At 49.5% G+C, this 20,567-nt stretch overlaps 1 protein-coding gene across 1 annotated transcript in view; it reads left to right on the top strand.

The window, feature by feature from the left end:
• Positions 1 to 20,567, top strand: part of NBAS (NBAS subunit of NRZ tethering complex) — a 252,708-nt gene that overhangs the window by 199,505 nt on the left and 32,636 nt on the right. The window contains 2 exon segments of the mRNA XM_078149224.1: positions 6,200 to 6,324; positions 6,327 to 6,394. Of these exon segments, the coding sequence (XP_078005350.1) occupies positions 6,200 to 6,324; positions 6,327 to 6,394 (193 nt within the window).

The following is a 20,567-nucleotide window of genomic DNA, read 5'->3' on the forward strand; positions in this document are numbered from 1 at the left end:
AGGACAGGCTCGTTACCTCTGAGGACTGACTCACAAGGAATCGGTAACCGTGGAGCAAGCGTCTGGGGCAGGGCATCAGGCAAAGCATGCACCAGGACGTCCCTTCTGATGGGGAAGACGACGCGTGTACAGCTGATCGGCGCAGGTCTGGACAAAGCAGGCACATACAGATCCTGAGAGGCTCCCCCTGGAAGGCAGTGACTGAGAAGCCTCTTGCAGGGGAGAAAGGAAGGCCGGTGAAGGGGCCTGGGGTTGGAGGAGGAGTGTCGTGAGGGAGGACCGGGGAGAGGCCGTTAGCTGGACTGTAGGATTGGGGGCTGCAAAGCTGGGTGTGGGACAGGTTGAGAAGGGCTTGCAAAGCTCCTTGAAACAGTGGGGAGCCACTGCATGTGGTTGAGGAGGAGAGTTCTGGGGTTGACAGCAGTGCCTGGGATGGGACACAAGGACCGGCGGCAAAGCAACGAGGAGGCAACACGCATGGGATAAACCAGCAGCTTGGTGGCCCTGTGGGCCCCACTGTGCGCGAGCACTATCACCGTGTTTCCAGTCGGTCCAAAAGTGTGTCAGCTAAGTGCATGCAGACAGAGTGCAGTGTGGGCCCCCCCCCCGAAGATCCTGGGATTCCAGTAACAACACAGCATGGCAGAGATAGAGCAAATAGAGAGCCTGCCTCGGGGCCCGCCAGTCTGGCCCCTCTCGCGGGGCAGAGGACAGTTCCTTACTGTGGCATCCAGGGTCCAGGAAGAAAAGGGAAGCAGCCTGGTGAGGCTCGACATCTCTCTCGGCCTGCAGAGCCTTTCAAAGAGAACAACTTCATTCCGATGGGGGACGCTCGAAGAATCGAAAGCATTCCCATCTTGGGGCGCCTCCTTCCCTGATCGCTGTCGTGGAATCTGAGCCACACCCGGGGTTTGGGAGCCATCTCGTCCATCTCCTCCAGGAGCCTCCCCGACGACGGACCCCTGGCCGCTCACCAAGGTGGCACATTCTGGATTGTCCAGCTCCGATGGTTAGAAATTCCTCCCTATGTGGAGCTGAGGCGCAGCGGCTCATGACTTCCTCCCCTTGTTCCTGGCTCGGGTCTCGGTACCAGCCATCCCAAGTAAACCAAGTCTCTCTTCCATCGGATAGCCCTTGGGATGGCTGTGGATGACAGGTTTTCTCACTCACACGTTTAACATTCCTGTTCTTTCAGCCATCCTTGTGTGCCCCGACTTTTAGTCCCTCGCTAGGCCCAGGTACCTTCTTCTGGTCAGTGTCCATCCTACGGCGTGGCCCAGGCCCTGGGATGATGGAGCTCAGTGCATGCGGCAGAGTCTCTGGGGCAGGGGGGGAGGTGACATCCTGTATTCGGTGTAAGGGTCTTCGTGTCACGATGACAGTACCTTATGATTGCCACCCTGCTGCACCATGAAGCATTCAGTTCAAAATCTCAGGCTGCGTTGTTGAGTTGGGGGAAATCCTCTGTGCTGTCTGCATTGAAGAATCTCTGTGAGGACGGAACAATTGGGTTCCACTTTTCTGTGGAAGACTCTTTTCAACTTGACGGATACTTTTGAATGTAGTCAGCAAGATTCTTTTTTTTAAAAAAGTTCTTGTTATTTTTTTACGTCACTTAAATTTCCCAACCCAAGAGCTCCACCTTATAACGAAGAATCAAAAAGAGGGAAGGACGCAGTTTGGCCAAGCTAATCAGCCTTGAAAAAGGCTGGCCTTGTGTGTAGTGTTCCCTGTCCGTAGCCCTCCCTGCAACAGAGGGGAGAAGGAGCCTTCTCCCCTCTGTTGTTTGGAGTCAAGGCCGGTCGCTGTAATGTCACAGCATTCAGGGTTGATGGCTCCGCTATGGTGAAGATTCATTCTTAAGCGGGTTACCCTGGGGAAGATGTCAACTCAAATACTACCGTGTCTTTCTAGACTGTAGAACATCTTTGACCAGGGTTTTATTCTTTATGCCTTCAGATAACATCAACAGACATTTATTCATAGCCTCATAGAATCCTATCTTCAGAGCTGGAATGGACCTTGAAGGCCGTCTGGTTCAACCAGAGAGATTAAGACACTTGCCGAGGGTCACATAGGTACTAAGTAAGCAGCAGAGACAGGATTTGAACCCATGTCCTCTGGGGCCAAAGCCAGTGAACTTTTCATTGTACCAGTTAGATACCTGCAAAGCATGACTTAGGTCCTGAGACAAGGTATATATCATGGCCATTGTGCACTCTGTCCTTATGGGATGTACTGTCCACAAGGGAGGTAGGAGACTTGAGAATTGCACTTCATGTTGGTTCATGGTAAATACTTTAGAAAAGTCCGAGTAGAGTGTGATGGGAGGTTGGAGGTCCAATGGGGGTAAGTCTGCCATGATGGGGAGACAGGGTCCAGTGGGATCCCCAGTGGCCCGTGTGGATCAGGGAAAGCTTTGTGGAAGACATGGCTTTGGTTTGGGGTTTCAATGAATGGGTAGAAATTCAAGAGGTGATGAGGGAGGTGTTGCATCCAATAATTGCCTTCCCCCTCAGGTTTTGTTTTTGCCTTTCATCAGGCCCAAACCCTCCCCCTTACTATTTCATAACAGAAAAATTCCCACAGCCCCCAAAACAGCTCATTACATGTCTTCATTTGTCTCTACTATAACATGTGTTCCTCGGCTTTGTTCTGCCCGGAGGGATTAGAGAGAACCCTGCAGTCGAGGTCACAGGCACCAGATCAGGTCACCACCCTGTACCTCGCTTTCCTCATCCTGGCATTGGGGATGACCATACCCATTGTCAAGTGCATGGGGTTCTTAAGAGCAGAGCACTCAGTGCTCAGTCAGGAGCTGGACAGATGGTGCAGCTCATTAGGTTCTCTGCAAGGCCCCATCTTTTATTCAGAGTTTCTGTTAGCTCATTTTTCCTTTGTTAGGTAATGCTTTCCTTTTATTCTTAAATCTGCATTCTGAAAAAAAAAGAAGCCAGTAATAACAGGGTCACTTTTTCCCTCCTATTTTGGCTTTTCAAACTCCAAAAAGTGTTATTAGTCTTAACGTGTGTGTGTGTGTGTGTGTGTGTGTGCACGTGCATACGCACACGTATACCTATGATTTCAGCAGTGTGGAGAACTCCCAGGATAGAAGCTCCCTCCTCCAGTGGCTGATGGCCACTCCTCAGTAATTTCTGTTCCTGGGGAGCCCGTGAGTTTTAGTAAAGAGCCAGTTTTGAAATCAGGACAGCCTGTGATGAGGTCCTGCCTCGGATACATGTGCCCCTGGGCAAGCTTGTTAACCTCTCAACAAGCTAGGACACCAGTGCTTTTAAGAGTGTAAGTTACACACACATACATGCTCAGCGCCCTCTACAGCATGGTCCCAGGACCTAATGTATGTCGATACGTGTATATCAGTAGACCAATGTGTGTGTGCACACACGCACATATATGTTTTACTTCATTTAAAACAAACTACGGAGGCTAATCAATTCTGTGGAAGGTCCTAGAGGAGCCCAGGTCTCCCACAAACACTCCAGCAAAGTTCTGACAGTGCACCGGAAGAAAGAATGATGAAAAATACCCAGAGAAAGAGACCATGAGCTCTTCCATCTCTCCAGGGCTGCCCGAGATAGTGCCAGAAGCCTGTGGCCTTCTGATCACAGTCAAGCCAGTGTCCTGAGTCGGGGTCTAAAACCAGCAGGATCTCAGCCTTGGACTGTTAGAACAGGGGGCCCAGAACCAGTCCCCCGGAGCTCACAGAACCGGAAGCACGTGCTTGTCTGGGGCCTTTGAAGGCACAGGGCACCGTGCCTGGCAGCCCTCATTAGAATCACTGCAGAGGTTGAGGCCGCTGCAGTATCAAGGAAGCAAGTTTCAGCTGTGCCATAGGACCGGGGCCAGTGAACTCCTGGGAACCTGGCACCGGGGCACACTCCAGGGGGCCTGAAACCATCACTCTAACCAGGGCCCTCCTGAAGAACAGGACCAGTACCAGGCACCTAGTACGAGCTCTGCTTGCAGGCCTTTCGCATGTGGAGCCACTGGCTAGCTGAGGCTTGTGTAAGAGAAGGACTAGGGTCAAAACCCATGTTAAGACACCCCAGAGGAGAAGGAGTCTGGCCCAGGGCAGGACCTAGTCTTCGTCCCCAGTGCTGCTAGAGCAGCGGTGTCCTGGTGGAGTCTGGCCAGGCAGGACCTGCTCCCTGCTACAGGAGTGTGAGAGCGAGCTGAGTCTAGGCTTAGCACAGAATCCCCATCCATAGTGAAAGAGAGGCATGAGATTGGAGTGAACCAGAGAAAATGAGGAGGGGGAAGAGAAGCCCATGAGATAAACCTAGAGAGATCCTCAGGGCAAAGAAGGGATTGGCCACAAGGACTTTAAGACTGGCTTGGAGAAATGAAGCAAGAGACAGAAAGTAAAAGCTTATGTGAAATTCGAGCTTTCAAGAAAAAAGTGGACAGAGAATAAGTAGCTTCGAACAGAAGGTAGAAGTCCTTACCTAAGTAGAGGACTCCTGAAAAATAGAAAAGGATCATGCAGTTTGCAAGACTATGATGGAACAGCTTTGAAGTAGAGAAAATCTGGGTATGCTGTGCTCCAAAGGGCAAAAGAGAAAAGCTTATAACCAAGAATAATTTACCCTGCAAACCTGAGTGTAATCCTGCGGGGAGTTAAGGGGGGAGGTGTCAGTCTTTAACAGAATAGAGGATTATCAAGTATTCCAGAAGAAAAGATCACAGCTGAATAGAAACTTGGAAACACAAACACAGGAGCCACGAGAAACACTGAAAGATGATTGAAGCTGGGAATCTGTAAGGAGCTAAATGACGGTAATAAGTTTAAAGCAACAGATTCTAAGAATCAAACATATGGCCACGCTGGATTTAAAACAAAAAAGCAAGGTCCGTTCAGGATTAAGAATTCTACAAACATAATAATATTTGATATTAAAAACAAAAATAATAAAACTCACATGATGATGTCAGTAGCTTTGGACAAAATTTAACACACATTTCCATGAAAAACACTAGAAAGCAAAAGAACAAATAGATCTTTCCTTAATATAGTAACTAGGATCTGTCTAAAGCCAAGAGTTAACACTATCTCTAATGGATTAAAAACACCAGAAGCTTTTTCAGTAAGGTCAGGGGTAAAGCAAGGATACCCACTGCTACCACTGTCATCTGTTATAATTCTGGAAATACTAGCTACAGCAGAAAGTTAAGAAAAAGAAATTGAGGAAGAAGCAAAGAAGAGACAAAATTATTGCCTTTTGCAGATGATATGATTGTTTCCTTAGAGGTTTCAAGTGATTCAACTGAAATTAATAGAAACTACTACTAACTTCAGTAAAGTAGCAGGATATAAGCACACATAAGTTATTAGTTTTTTGGTATACTACCAACAAAGTCCAGCAGAAAAAAGATAGAAAACACTCCATTCAGAATGACTACAAAGCGTGCAAGTGATATGGCAATCTGCTTTCCAGGACACACAATCATATGAATAAATTGCAAAACTTTATAGAAATAAAGGATTACCTAAACAGGGAAGGGCTTATTTCACATGGTTGTGCTCAATTAGTAGAATATAGATTTGGTGCCATTCCAATAAAATGATTATTTTACTAGCTGTGTGGCCCTGGGCAAGTCACTTCACCCAGTTTGCCTCAGTTTCCTCATCTGTAAAATGAGCTGGAGAAGGAAATGGCAGACCACTCCATTATCTCTGCCCAGAAAACCCCAAAAGGGGCTACGGAGAGTGAGACATGACTGAGACACCTGAGCACCAGCCGCTTCCCGTCACTCTCTCCAGCGCACCACTCAGCTGCCTCTCGCTGCAGTGAGAAGAGCTCTGGATTTGCCAGCAGAAGCCCTGGGTTCAAATCCTCGTTCTGCCGCTGACTCTTTGTGGCCTCCCTGGCTGGCTCCTGGGCTCCCGGGCTCCCTCCAGCTCCGGGTCTTTGGCCAATGACTCGAGGAATCTCTGCTGTCACCAGCAGATCCAGGGCGAGCTCTGGTGCCACAGAAGGCTGCCACGAGGCAGGGACATCTGGCGTCTCATTTGTGCAGCCCATCCTTGTCTCTGGGTCTTCTTTGGGGACGGGTCCGGGTGTCCCAGGGAAGGCTCCCAGACGCAGTGGGACTGCACACCCTGGTCAGGTATGACTAGTTGTAAGCTTCTATGTGCAGTTAGACCTGCAAATAAATGGTTGTGGCTCTTACCGTTCAGAGAAAGGCTCCTTTCGTCCGATGACCTGCTGGAGTGGTTCCGGCCCTTCTGTGCCGACGACGCCTTGCCCGTTGAGCCACGTGTCCGGGTCTTGCAGAGCATGGAGCGCTCCTTCCATCTCACAGACAGGACAGGAAGCTGCTGGTGTTCTTCCGGACAGAAGCCATTCTCAAGGCCACGTGGCCCCAGACCCAGGTGAGCGGCTTCCCCTCCTCTCCTTCGGCACCCTCTGACTGCCCCGTCTTCCCTTGGAAGCTTCACATCGCCCTGCATGGGCGTCCCCTGTAGCGGTGGGTGGAGTGGGATCTGGCTTTGCCAGACTGACCTTGGGGTGCTTAGGGGCTTGGGAACCTCACCTCCCGCTTCCCAGGAGCTCGCCAGGTGCTCAGGACCCAGTAGGTGCTTAATGAATGCTTGTTTTGTAAGAGAACATCATGATTGCAGCGATGACAAGGAAGTGGAGTCCCACGGGCAGTAGTTTCGTCTCAGCTCAGCAGATGGGGGCCTTGCGCTCGCCCATTTTGAGACAGAATGCTAGTGCCTCTGGCTGCAGACGCCACTTGTGGTTATGCCGCTAGTGATGGTTACTGGTGGCTCTGTGAACTAGCTACAAACCTGCCGCCCCGCTTTGAGGTTTGACTCTGGAGGGCTCCCCATTTAAATGAGGTAGCGGCAGTTTAAGTGTGCCCATCTTCAAAGTAACACGTCCACCTCGGGGGAGGCTGAGAGCTGGGCCTGGAGTCAAGAAGACTGGAGTTCAAATCTAGCCTCAGACACTTACTAGCTGGGTGACCCTGAGCAAGTCACTCGACTGTTTCTGCCTCAGTTTCCTCATCTGTAAAATGGTATAATAGTAACACCTCTGAGAGTTGCAAGAATCAAAGGAGATATTAGTAAAGCACTTTGCAAACCTTAAAGTGCTGTATAAAGGCTATTATCCTCATCCCCACCTTACCCTCGTCATCCCTTATTCCCTATGCCAGATGAGAAAGGAATCCTGCACCTTCTGACACCCAGGACTAGCCTGAAGCAGGGCTCTCTGGCAGCTTGGTGGCTCACTCTCCTCCCTGGGGTGGGGGTGGGGGGTGAGCATCAAGGATCCCCCCCCCCATTATCTCACCAGAGCCACCAAGAGTGTCAGTGAAAAGTAGGTAAGTAGCGTAATCTTCTGGAGAGGTAACTAACATATGTTTAACTCTCTTTTCTTTCTTTCCCTTCCTTCCTTCCTTCCTTCCTTCCTTCCTTCCTTCCTTCCTTCCTTCCTTCCTTCCTTCCTCCTTCCTTCCTTCCTTCCTCCCTTCCTCCTTCTCTTCCTGCCTTCCTCCCTCCCTCCTTTCTTCCCTTCCTCCCTCCCTTCCTTCCTTCCTTCCTTCCTTCCTTCCTTCCTTCCTTCCTTCCTTCCTTCCTTCCTCCCTCCCTCTCCTCTTCCTTCCTTCCTTCCTTTCCTCCCTCCCTCTTTTTTCTTTTTCTTTCTTTCCTTTGTTCTTCACTTTTGTAGAAACTCAGAAATATTTGAAGTGACTAGTAACCCTTTGGAACATAGGCCAGAGAACTTTGCCATCTCTTTCCTCTGCTATTCTAATGCTATTTCTGGGAGACAGATAGGGAGGCATTCTGAGCCTGACTTCAGAAATGGGAAACATCAGTGTTCTGCATGAAGGCCTCTTTACTTCTCCTAATCAGATAACACAATGCAGATAAATGAAAAATTATTTATTGAGTGTTTACTGTGTGCCTAGCTCTGTGCTAAGCGATGGGTACCCAAAGCAAGGAGAGATCACACTCTAATTGCAGGACACAAGACGTAAAGGAGACCATTTGCAGGGCCAGTGGAAAGGCATGAAAGTCTTAAGGGCACAGTGGTGGGGACAGAGAGCATGGCCCAGAGGCCCTTGGCATCAGATGGTGGTTCCTGGAGGCCTGAAGGGCAAATGGGAAAGCCCAGACGACCTTGGCATGTAATGGCTGGGCAGATGGGAGAGCCTGGGTCTTCTCTGGCCCTGGAGGGGTGGTGGTAGAGACTCCCCTCATCCTAGCAGAGGGAGCCGCCATGTTGGTTCTTCTGCCGCCATCCCATTGGGCTTGTGAAGTTGGGGAGGGACATGACCAGGAGGAGCTGGCAGCAGCTCTTCTCAGCTGGCTGCCCTGGGAGCCTCTTAGTGGGGTCTGACGTAGCCTGGAGAATAGAGGGTGAGCTCTTTCACATGTCATTCAAGTCCTCCATAACGTGGCCCTACCCTCACATTCTTGCCTTCTCCCCTCCCACTTCCCTGCCCTCCTGGACCACACTCTGGCTCCTCAGACTTCCTGCACTCTCAGTTCTTTTGCTCATCATTCTCTGCTGCTTTAGTGACCCACCATGTTTACCTTTTGTATTTGTGCCCCAGTGTTTAGCACAGGAACTGGTAGATAACAAGTACTTAATAAATGCTCATTCATTCATTCATTCCTTCATTCCTTCATTCCTTCATTTTGTTATCAAGTACAAACCCCTGTACTTGGCAGAAAGGCTTTTGCCTACCTTTACAATCTACACACACACACACCACACACACACTGCCTTAGGTGCGAAAGTAGATAGAGCTCTGGACCTGGAGTCAGGAAAACCTGAGTTCAAATCCAGCCTCAGACACTTACCAGCTGGTTGATCCTGGACAAGTCATGTAACCATTGTCTGCCTCGGTTTTCTCACCCTCAAAGAGGAGATAACAGCGTTATAAGGCTCAAGTGAGACCCTGCTTGTGAGGCGTCTTGCAAACCTTAGCTAAACCTCTGTAAACTTCGAGTGTTGCCTGCACCCTCACATAGGTTCACGTACCCACCTGTCCACGCACACACACGCTCCTTGAAAGTCAAGCCTTACAGTCTGTGTTCCAGCCACAGGTCCACGTGTGGCATTCTGTGGGCCTTTGCCCTGCCTGTCTTCATTCCTGCCACTCACGCCTCTTTCCTCTCTGCCTCTTGGACTCCCCAGAGCTCAGCTCAGGGACCACCTCTCACGTGAGGCCCTCTGATCCCCCTTCCCCAAAACAGATGGGCCAAAGTCACCCCATCTCGACCTTGTGCACATGCTGTGCTTGTAAGTAGGGGCACATATCATTTCTCTTGACTGGTTGGAAGCTCCATAAAGGGAAGGGCTGTTTTCCTTTGGTCTTTGCATCTCTTAGTACTCTTCTTGGCATGCAGAAGGTGTTCAATAAATGCTTGTTGTTGGATGGTGCGGAGGCGTGAAGCCCTGCTGTGTGCTCGGCAGAGACGTGGCGGGTGGGAGGTGACCCTGGAGGGGAGGGGAGGGCCCACGGTAGCATCAGCTGAAAGGATGACTTGTTCCATGTGGGCTCCTGAGGGTGGTCGCCACCAAGGCAGGTTCGGGCTTCGTGCAAGGCCTGCCCTTGCAGGGGGTCCAGGACGGATGGCATGGCGGAGGCCAAGGGCCACATCCTAGGGTGTGGGAGGGGTGATGATTTGTCTTCAGGCCCACCTGCGGTCAGATGACCCACTTACATTCTATGAGGTCGGCTGCCTAGCTGAGGGAGACCAGGCTTCCTTCACCTGTTAGCTCCCGACCCCCAGGCCAGTCTGTCCCTTAGACTGAGCTGTACTTTCCTTCTCTTTCTGCCTTCCTAGGTGCTGGTTGGATTTCAGGTAACAGGAGGCTAAAGATAGTTTCTTAATGAGCAAAGATAAGGAAAGATAATGACATTGCAAACTTCAATTACCAGAAATGTGGGTCTGCCAGCCTCAGTGTGGCGGGTAATCCTCTTAGTCAGACTTCGCGTGCATCAAAGAGGGACTTAATATTTAATTACGCTCTGGGTGCTGTAAGAGGAGGTTCCCCCCCACCCCCCTCAGCCGCATCAGCGTGACGCTGGGAACGCGGCCAGGCTGTTCTCTTGGAGGCTGCCTTCTGCCCTGGCAGGTGGGTGCTGCCGCACCTTCCTGGTAGCGGCCCTCCCTCGTCAGAATTCGAGGAGCCCACCCCGTTGAGGGGGGAGCAGTGGAGATGGGTTGGGAGAGTCGCGCTAATCCCTGTGCTACCGTTTATCTGAACTACGCAGGTTTTGTAATTTTCTAGTTAACTGGTGCATGAAGAATGTGGGTCAAAATACGGATGTTTCCTTTAAAAAATTGTTTTAGCACCCCATCACCATGAACTCTTTTCTTCTTCATTTTAATGCAAAAGCCACATAGGGCTTAGAATATTTACATTTCTGCCTCGCTTTATCAGCATTTGGGGTTGTAGCTGATCCTATCATCTCTATATAAAAACAGCGAGTTTTCTGATTCGGGCATAAGGTGTTCTTCCTTTGGGATGTACCGAGGTCACTTTTCATCTCTGGGTCTCAGTTTCCTGACATGGCACATGGCGGGGTGAGACTAGATGGTGTCTAAGGGCTTTTCTAACCATCACATGCAGTGGTCCAGGTCTCTTCTGGCTCTGACCTTTTCACTTCTAAGGTCTCCCTCCCACCTGATATTCAGTCCTCCTAGAATGGAAGGTGGCTCCTTTATACCTGTGGTCAGGGGAGGAATCCCTAAGTAAACAACAGATAGAGGGGCTCACTTAAGACAAAATGGACAATTTGGATTTTATAAAAATTTCTAAAAATGTACAAAGTCAGTGTAGGCCAAATACACAGAAGAAGTGAAGTAGAAACATGTTTTTCATCCAACTTCTGTAATGAAGTAATAATATCCAGGCTGTCTTGGCAATCAGCACAAGCATTTAGGACAAAGAGCTCTTTCCCGATAGATAAATACGAAAATAGCTAACATGCATCTACTCCGTAAGGCTTACACATTTTAAAGAGCTTTGTAAACCTTATACTTTGCTTATGTGATGTCAAAGGATTTAACAGTTTTTAAAAGAACAAATGAGTGACTTTGGGAAGATGGGCACATTCTAATGCACCAGGGGTGCAGCCATCCAACCACTTGGAAAATTAACTTGGAATTAGGTGAAAAAAATGACTGAAATGTTCATATGCAACATATGTAACCCCATCATTCTGGGCATATACCCCAGGGAGATTGAAGACAGAGCAAAATGTCCCGTAAGTACCTCAGTATTCATAGCAGAACTCTTCACTGTAGGGAAAAGCTAGAAACAGTGATTGCCAGTTGATTGGGGGTTGTGGCCCAGAAGTAGAATGTGATGTTTTTGTGCCATAAGAGAAGGCAAAGATGAGGAAATCAGAGAGACTTGGGAAGAATTCCATGAGCTGGGACAGAACAGAAGCAGTAAAATCAGGAGGATTTTCAGACCTGATGACCCCATTGCACTGAAGGGAAACAGTGCTCAGAGACCCCGGAGTTCTGATGAGCACCGTGGCCAGTCTTTGTTCTGAAGGCAGTGGGCTGTGAACATGGGATGCTGCCAGTGCTGTCCAGGATGGCTGCGAGGCTGGCCTGATTCACTTAACCTTTGTCCTTTGCTACAGAAGGAGTCTCGGCAGAGAGAGGGTCATTTGGAAGCAACTGTGATACAGAAAAACAACAAAAATAAATAAAAGAATTTTGGGTGTTAATTGAGACCACTGACTATTAACGGATAAGACGATTTCTCCTTTTAGTCCACAAACAATTCATTACGCATTTACTCTGTGCCAGGGACTGCCGAAGCACACTACCTGCTGTCCAGGAGGGATCAGGAAGTGTGCTTCTTTGCGGGAGGTGGGATTTGGGCTGAGTGCAGGGGAAGCCGGGGGAGCATCCTGGACATGGGGATGGATAGCCATGAAACAGCCTAGAGTCAGGCCCTTGGAGGACCCCTGGCAACCCTGAGGCTCCTCCCTTGAGGATCATCCCTGTCGTGAGTTCATTCCTCGAGCAGCTGTCTGTTCATGAAGTGCCTGACGTGGGCTCGTGTTGAATGGCGTTGGGCCCGTGACCCCTCCTGGTGTAAATGGGATGGATACAAGCTCCTGGGGCAGAGCATTAGATTTCATGGCAGCCAGTCCCCTCCTTTTACAGATGAGAAGACTGAGGCCCTGATGGAGGAAGGGAGTCTGTCAGGACCAGAAAGACAGTAACTGGCAGAGCCAGGCCGTGGGCTCAGAATCTCCTTGTACCACAGGGTGCCCTGTGATGCCAAAGGCCACTGTGCCTTGAGGGCACCCAGGCACAGAGCCCACGGGCACACATAGGTTTCTCTAAGCACCTGGGGAAAGGATGCCAAGGTGGTCTGTGCTGAGACATCCAGGGACCGCAGCAGTCTCCCTTCCATGCCCTGCCATCTCCTCTGGCTCTGACCATGCCCAGTATGTAGTGTGTAGATGGCCATACACTACGCACTTGATGATTGAATGATAGAATCCAGCTCCCCTTATTTTAAGTTTGGGGAAGCTCAGGCCCATGGAGGAGAAAGAAGAGACCTACCCATGGTCACTCCACCCTCTGTGTGCTGCCCCCAGCCCGGCTTTTTGCTCCACGCTCTTTCTCGGCCTGTGTGTCACACGCCATACTGTGTTTGATGGGTCCCTGGCCTGTCTCCTCACCTTGGTGACCTGGAATGCTCCAGGCAGGGGTCACCAGCAGGGGACAAAGGGGCCACTTCATAGCCTGAGCTATTAGCATCCTGCGTCCTCTACAGGTTTGCTCTTAATTTCTCGATGAAATGTTGGAGTCTTAAGTGCTATGTGCATTTTAGTTAGTGTTAATGAGGTGAAACATCAGGCTTAAATGACTAGAATCAGTTAGACTAGATTATATAGGACACCTACTAATTCTAGCCACCCCCCTCATTTCTGTATATTTCTTTTTTTGTTTTTTCACAGGTGCTACAAGGCACCTGCAAAGTCTCTTAAAGACACTCACTAGAGGGGAATGATAATAATAGTAGATAGCTAGTTTCTAGAACACTTGACAGTTTTCAAACACTTTCTCAGAATAGCTCTGTGGGCAGGTAGTGCACATATATTACCCCCATTTTATGGATAAAGAAACTGAGGTTCCCAGATCTGCTGATTTATTGGAGGCCTCTCTCTGAATGTGTCAGACTCAGTTCTTCTAGTTCGTTGAGACAATCATTCAGAATGCTGGTCACAAAGGGGACGTTAGTGTGGAGTCTCCTGACTTGCGTTAGCTCTATCTGGATAACCGCTGAGATGAGAAAAGAGGGCCAAAGTCAAGTTATCCAGAAAGTAGCAGGGGCCCCCTCCACTTCAAGAAGGAGCGGATTCTCCCTCAGTGCGAGGTGGCAGCCACATGCTCCACCTTTCAGCATCGGCATCAGGGGATTTCTTCATTGGCTCCCTTTGGAATCATTGACCTTTGAGGGCTGGGGCTGTGGGACCTGGATTCAAGTCCTGGCTCTCCTAGCTTCCCCATGTTTCGCTTTGGACTAAAGGCATAGATCTAGAACTTCTAGGCCAGAGGTCATTTGTAAAATCGGGACAATACCTAGCTCCTCTGCCTTGAAATGTTGTGGGATCATAGTAGATATAGTTAGGAAAGGCCATGGAAAAGTGGAGACCTTTCATGAACGTGCTTTGCTAGTTGGGGCCTTCCTCTTCTGCTAGCCTCTTTGTGCCTTAGGTGTTAGCCTGGTCACCTCATGGACCAGATAGCCTTGTGGTGGAAGGCTGTGGTCCTCTTGGGATGGATGGAGGATAGAAACTCTGCTATGTTGTCCATGTGGAAAAGCCCAGGCTTATCTCCATTGTATAGGGAGGTGGATGAGGATTTTATTTCATTTCAGTTCAGGCAACATTTATTAGGTACCTACCATATGCACTGTATTTGATGCTGTGCATACAGGTGTTAAGAACCACAGGCACTGTTGTCATTGACCTTCTAATGGGAAGAGTAGGGAATGAGACCTGTAGGTACAGAAGTCTCTCTAAAGTCCCTGTGAGGTCTTGGGAACAGGTGAAGCAGAAAGGAACGAGAAGTGTAAGGAGAGAAATTCCTTCCGGTTGGGAAGTAAAAGTTAGATTTCCTGGAGGTGCTGGTGCCTTGTTGATCACCTGAGCTGAGCCTAGAAGGGAGAGGATTCCAGCAGGCAGAGAGAACTGTGCAAGAATCTGCCATAGGCTTGGGTATGATGCTTCCAGATGGATGGAGGTGAGAAAGGACGCACCACAAATCAGGGAGCAGCCCCAAGTCCTGTGCAGCAAGGTCTCGAAGGGGTCTAGTCTGACCTTGTCGGTTGGGACAAGATTTGGGGGGCCTTGAACAAGGCATTTATTTGCCATGTGATAAGCCGTGGGACTTCTGAGCAGCATTGCCCTGGGATCCAGCCTATGCAGATACCCAGCGGCGAGGGCGCCCGCCAGCCTCAGAGAGTGCCTGTGCCTGAGAGTCTGCGTGCCTTGGCCAAAGCCCCCATCCCTGCTCGCATCGACCCCACCCCTCCCACTCCCCTGGCCCGTTCTTTCTGCTCTTTCTGTGTGCCCTCTGGAGCTCCCTTTCATCATCTTTCCTCCTGCTTATTACTTTAGATACAACTTCCATTTAATTTTTAGGGCACACCTTGCTTCTGCCCCAGAGAATCCAGACTCACTCATCTTTAGGTGCCCAACAAGGAGCCCAGTCATAGACCCTGAGTGCAAGTGCTGGCTGGGTGTACCTGGAAGGACCAGAGCAGACGTGGGACAGAAACAAGACGTCCCTCGGGCTAGCCTGGAGAACTTAGGAAAGGTGCATTTGTTATGTTGTTGGCTTATCTCCCATGTTATCTGGGAAGCTCTCTTTGGGCAGGGATGAGGTCGCATTTATTTTTGGGTCGGCCTTGGTTTTGACAGCTAGGTGGCGCCGTAGTGCATAGAGCCCAGGTCTGGATTCAGGAAGGCTCAGCACCTTCCCAAATTCAAATCTGGCCTCAGACACTTCCTAGCTGGGTGACCCTGGGCAAGCCACTTAGCCCCGTTCACCTCCATTTCCTCCTCTGCAAAATGAGCTGGAGGAGGAAATGGCAAACTGCTCCAGTGTCTTTGCCAAGAGAACCCCACGTGGGGTCATGGAGAGTCTGGACACAGCTGAAAACGACCCAACAACAGCAGTGGCTTTGGCAGAAGCTCTGTCTGAAGATGGATGCAGTGTGGCTCACCGTGCAGTGGGTCTAAGACCGTGGTGTGCGTGTCTGTCCACTGGCGCAGGTTGCAGCCATCCTTGTCCTCTCCTGCGTACCCCATTGTGTCTCTGAGCCCTTCACCCTTGGTCCTCCAACCTGTTGGAAGTCCTCGTCCGACTTTGCCAGCATTCTTTGGATACCAGGCCGTCGTTCACTTTTGTTCCCTGTCTGGCTGCCTCCTCTGGTCACATCCATCTCTGATGATGGCTTTTATGCAAATACCCACTACCTGGATTGGAGCAGCCACAAGTACTTACCAAGTCAGAGCTGCTGCAGCTTTGTGGGGGAGATGGAACACCCTTGGTCAGCTCTGGGGTCCTGGATACTGATAAGCAGAGGCATGGCAGTGATGGGCCAGATCCCCCCCCTAGAGTGGGAGGTATCTTGGGGCCCTGAGGGAACAGCCAGGAAGCGGCTGGCCTGGGGTACCAGATTTGTATGCGCCTGATAAAGCCCTGCAGGAGCACAAGGGGACATGAATATTCATTAAGCAGGGAGCCTCTAGTTACCTTGGATGAAGGACCTATTTCAGCCTCCTGCAGCTCAGTTTGAGGACAGCTTATACGTGGGAAGGGAAATCAGTGGAGCTTTCCTGCTCACTGTGCACAAGAGGTGAAGGAGAAGGAAAATGGAATTGGGAAATCACTATTTCCCAGAGAATCCATGGTCCAGGCAATGAGAGTGCTCCTTTACTACTTGGGTGACCTTTGATAAGTCACGAAACCAAACCAGGCATCAAGTTCCCATCTTTAAATAACAACCATTTGACATTTCTCTAGCTCTGTAAGGTATTCAGCTCTTTGCATGGGTCATCTCATTTGACAAGGCCCCTCAGCGGCTCGTCAGCGAGCCCCAGATGATGTGGCTGTTGTCACATGGCGCCTAGGTTTCAGCCCCACTAACTCCATATCAGATGATCCCCAGGCCCCTTACGGTGTGGGTAAAATGGAGCCCCCAAGGCTGAACACAGCACTCAGACGTGTCCAGGCTGAGGGGGTGCACAGGCTCCATGTGAAGCAGGAATTAAGCTCTTTGTCCTGCAGTTTACTCAGCGCCTTCGTTCCTCATTCTCTAGGCGGCTAACACCATGTTATTATTTTGGCTCCCAGGATATATTGTCGACTCGGCGAGGTTGTATCCACTGACCCTTCAAACTCACTTTTCAGACAAACTGCTTAGTCTCCCCACCTGGACCTTGGAAAGGTTGTTTGTGTGTGTGTGTGTTTGTTGTCTTTTTAATACTCACACGCAAGACTTCACTTTATATTTAATGCCCTCTTATAGGCTGATTTTTGAGCCTAGTGTGACGCCATCCTCCAATATGTCAGTGGACCCTCCTAGCTTTGTGTTATCTGCACATTTAATGTTGACACCTTACCCATTTATCTAAGTCATTGATACACATTTTAAGCAGCAGAGGGCCAAGGAGAGACCGGTGGCATGTTTCCCTAGGGAACTCCTTCCAAGATGGCGACACGAGGCCATTAAGAGCTGTGCTTTGTTTCTGTTCATTTAGCCCATTCTGAACCCACTTGATGGCTCTTTTAGTTAGCCCCCACTTCCCTGTGTCTTGTCCACAGCAATACTGTAAGAGACGAAACAGGCAGCGAGACATGCGGCTTTCCCCTGATGTTCAGGTCTAATCACATTGTCACCTAAGGGCATGAGCTCAGCCTGGCATCATAGTGTGCCATGTTGTTGGTGAAGCCAGCTGGGCTTTTGGTCTCCTTAGGGTTCCCTGTCGTAGCTACTCACCGATTTCCCTTTTCATGTTACGTTTTCAGATTTTTCTAGAAATCAAAGTCAAACTCTTTGTCCTAGAATATGCAGCCTCCATTCCTTTCTCTTTTTTGAAAATTGGAGCCCCATGTGTCCTCCCACCTAGTGGCACCTCTCCTGTTCCTCAGTCTTTCATTGATTTGCCTTCTAATCCCCGTTCCCTCTCCTGCATTCCATAGTTAAGGCTCCTTGCTGTTTTGGTAGCCCACGTCCTAAGGTACCGTCTAGCCCTGACTTTCTGGGCGCCTGTTCAGTGGGCCCTCCCAACAAACCACGTTTCATCTTCCAGGGGCCCTGGTAGCTTTGGCTTTGTCTCTTCTACAGTTCTCTCCATTGTTGACTTTCTAGGTTATATGCTTTGAAGGCCCTCCCCACTCTGACAAACCATGTTCTAGGGTCCTTTCAGCCCCTCGTATTCCACATTCTCAGATTCTTTCTGGTTCTGACATTCTGTGTTATAGAGGTTCTCAGTCCCTCCCTTCCTTAAGCCCTTTGATCCTTCATTCACTTGTCTTCTTTGTGTAGGACGTACTGAAAATGTCTACAATGATGTTAGGAGGGATGGTGAGTAGGTCGGACTGGCGAGGAACTCCCGGTGTGGAAACTCTGTCCACTAATTCAGATAGGCAACTAGTACTTACCTGGTAGTCTTAGGAGCTGCCTGGCACACCGAGGACTTAAGAGAACTATTGCCCATGCTCTCACAGTTAGTACTTGAACCCAGGTTTCTCTGACTTCAAAGCTAACCCTTTCTCTGTTATGCTCTGCCTCCTGGAAGATCATTTCAGCCTATGCCATGGCTGTATCTGATTGGCGAGTTCTTCCCTAGAGCCTTCATCTGAGGAAGCACCTGCCGTGCTCATTTCTAACCTGGTTTAGCTCCTGACTCTCCAGACTGCTTTTCCACCTTGCTTCCTTCTCATCTCTCCTCTCTGTTTAAACTCCCTGTTCTGTGTGGTCTTCCCTGTTAGAATGTAAGCTTACTGAGGGCAGGGACTACCCTTCGTTTTGCTTGTATTTAGATTCTCAGTGCTCAGAGTAGTGCTGGGTACGCGGTAAATGCTTCATGAATGCTTTATGTAATCCAGTCCAGTCCAGTCAAATGTGTCACTCTCTGTGTCAGGTAAGAAAAGAGTAGAGAAATTCTAGGAAGGGCTGGATGGGATCCTGCCAACCGAGCAAACCTGTATTTTGATATTCAGTGACTTCCAGATAGACATAGGAGGACACTGAGAAGCGTATTGGGAGGTATCTTTGGGGACTAAGAAATGAAAGGGGCCAGATATTGGGAGACACTTCACTCCTGTCTGTAAGTGCCTTGCAAATAGGGGTCATTCCAGTCATTTTCTTGGCATCCTCAGCATCTGGCAGAGTGACACAGAGTGGGTGGTGAAGAAGTGCTTGGTGATTGACTGATGTTGTCTTTAAGAAAAGAGTGGGAGCTATCCAAAATGGCGGGCACCAAAGAGCATCACCAAAAGGGAAAATTGCCAGAAGGGCGCTCCTGATGTGGGAGTCGCTTTTGAATTGGCTGTTGGTACTTGCTTGCACAGCAGTGATGGTCAGTTGTTGTTCAGTCATCCCAGGCGTGTCCAACTCTTCATGACCCCATTTGGAGTTCTCTTGGCAGAGAGACTGGAGTGGTCTGCCATTTATTTCTCCAGCTCATTTTTCAGATGAGGAAACTGAGGCCAACAGGGTGAAGTGCCTTGTGCAGCGTCACTCAGCTAGTAAGTGCCTGAGGCTGGATTTGAACTTACACAGATGAGTCTTTCTGACTCCCAGCCCAGTGCTCTATGCACTGTGCAGCCTAACTTCCCATTGGTGAGTTAGAGGAATCATCACAACCAACACCAAGTGTGAAGATAGGATAAAGGCATGAGGAGGACACTGGCCAGCTATTGCAGTTCCAATCTGACTTACTTAGAGAAGCTATTGAGGCAGAAAATGAATTGTGAATGAAAAGATCTCAACATGTATCATCACTGTTTGGACAGCAGTTTATCTGAGGTAAAGCAGTCGTCAGATGGAAGAGGCCAACACAGTCCAGAAGTCATGTCCAACCAGCCCGATCCCTTCCAGTTGGAGAGATATGGCAACCAGGTGCAACACGAATTTGGAGTATAAACTCATTTGTAAAGTGCTGACAGTGGAGGCGGGTGGAAGACGACCAGCAGCATTGCCTGACCAAACAGCCAGAAGCAGCAGAGGAGAAAATGAGTCTGCAGAAACCTTGGCGCAGGACCTAACAAAGCCAGGTTATCCCCAGATGAAACTGGAAGGGGGACAACAAACAGATGAAAAATGGCACCATTTCCCGTTGTTCTTGTCTTGCTCTACTTCCTCCATAGATGACAGAGAGATGACCATGGTTCTCCTCTTATGCTCCATGCACCAGGGTGGTCTGTGAGAAGTGTTGGAGGGGCTGGTTTTCAGGCTTTGTCTGAAACCACTGGAGATACCAAATGAGGGCAGTAAGAACCCAGGTGGTGTTACAGTCCCTCCAAAGGGAATGGAGAGTAACTTCTGACCCGTGCACTGCTCTCTCATATGTACAGAGTCTTTGAGAGAGTTCTGTGCTTGCCTAGGGAGGACTCTTGATGAAAATGTGAGGAAAGAATAAGTGAGTTTTTGCAAATAATTTTTTGTCCCAGGTCAGATCTTCACAGTTGCAAAATGGACTAAAACAGATGGAGAATAGAGATCCCTTTGTGTTTCTTTTCTGTTGGCTTTTTTTATGTGACTCAAGAAGAACAGAATGTATTTTTGAAGGTCTCTTCCAACAGAATTATCTGCACACACACGTGGAAATGATACAAGGTGTCTTGGAAGAGCCGACTCAAGAGAGCTTTAGGCCATGATTCTGGGAGACTAAGCTGTCGTAGGAAGCGAGGCATCAGCCAGAGGATGGGAAACATGGATTTCCAGACACCCAAAGTGTTGGCCATCGTCATGGTGGGTGGTTTATGGCATCTGAATGGAAGAGGGCTGCCTAGGGCTGATGAATTATCTTCCCCTTGTAAAACCTAAGCTGCCTTGCTGACTGGTGTATTTGTATGGCAGTGTGTGGCATGTGTCTCCACCCTTCAGAGGTTCATTCATTCCCCTGCAGGTGATAGATAGCACCTACTCCTTGTGAGAGCCATGGCCATTCAAGTGCTGACTGCCTGGGGCCGACAGGGCCCTGACTCCTCACCTAGCCTTCTTTTTCAGTTAGCATGGACAGCTTCTCCCAGAGAAGAGAATGACCAAGCTGGATGTGCCATCTATCCAAATGGATATAGTTACTGCTCCACGTAACGCAATCCCCCAAAGACAAGAGGGCCTTTTGCAAACCGCAAGGCTAGCAGGGTTGGGTAAACATCCTCCTGGTTTTTGCCAAGGTGGTGATGAGGTGGTCTCACCTTTCCTCTGGACATCCAGTCATGCTGCCTTCCTCTGCTTCTTTGTAGCTGCCCTTTCTTCCTCGTCTGCTGTGGCTTAGAGGAGAAGCGCCTCCTCTGCTCCCGGCCTGGC

This window comes from Phascolarctos cinereus, unplaced genomic scaffold (genome assembly GCF_003287225.1).
Source record: "Phascolarctos cinereus isolate Bilbo 61053 unplaced genomic scaffold, phaCin_HiC Scaffold_2;HRSCAF=192, whole genome shotgun sequence".
In the NCBI taxonomy this organism is placed as follows: Eukaryota; Metazoa; Chordata; class Mammalia; order Diprotodontia; family Phascolarctidae; genus Phascolarctos; species Phascolarctos cinereus.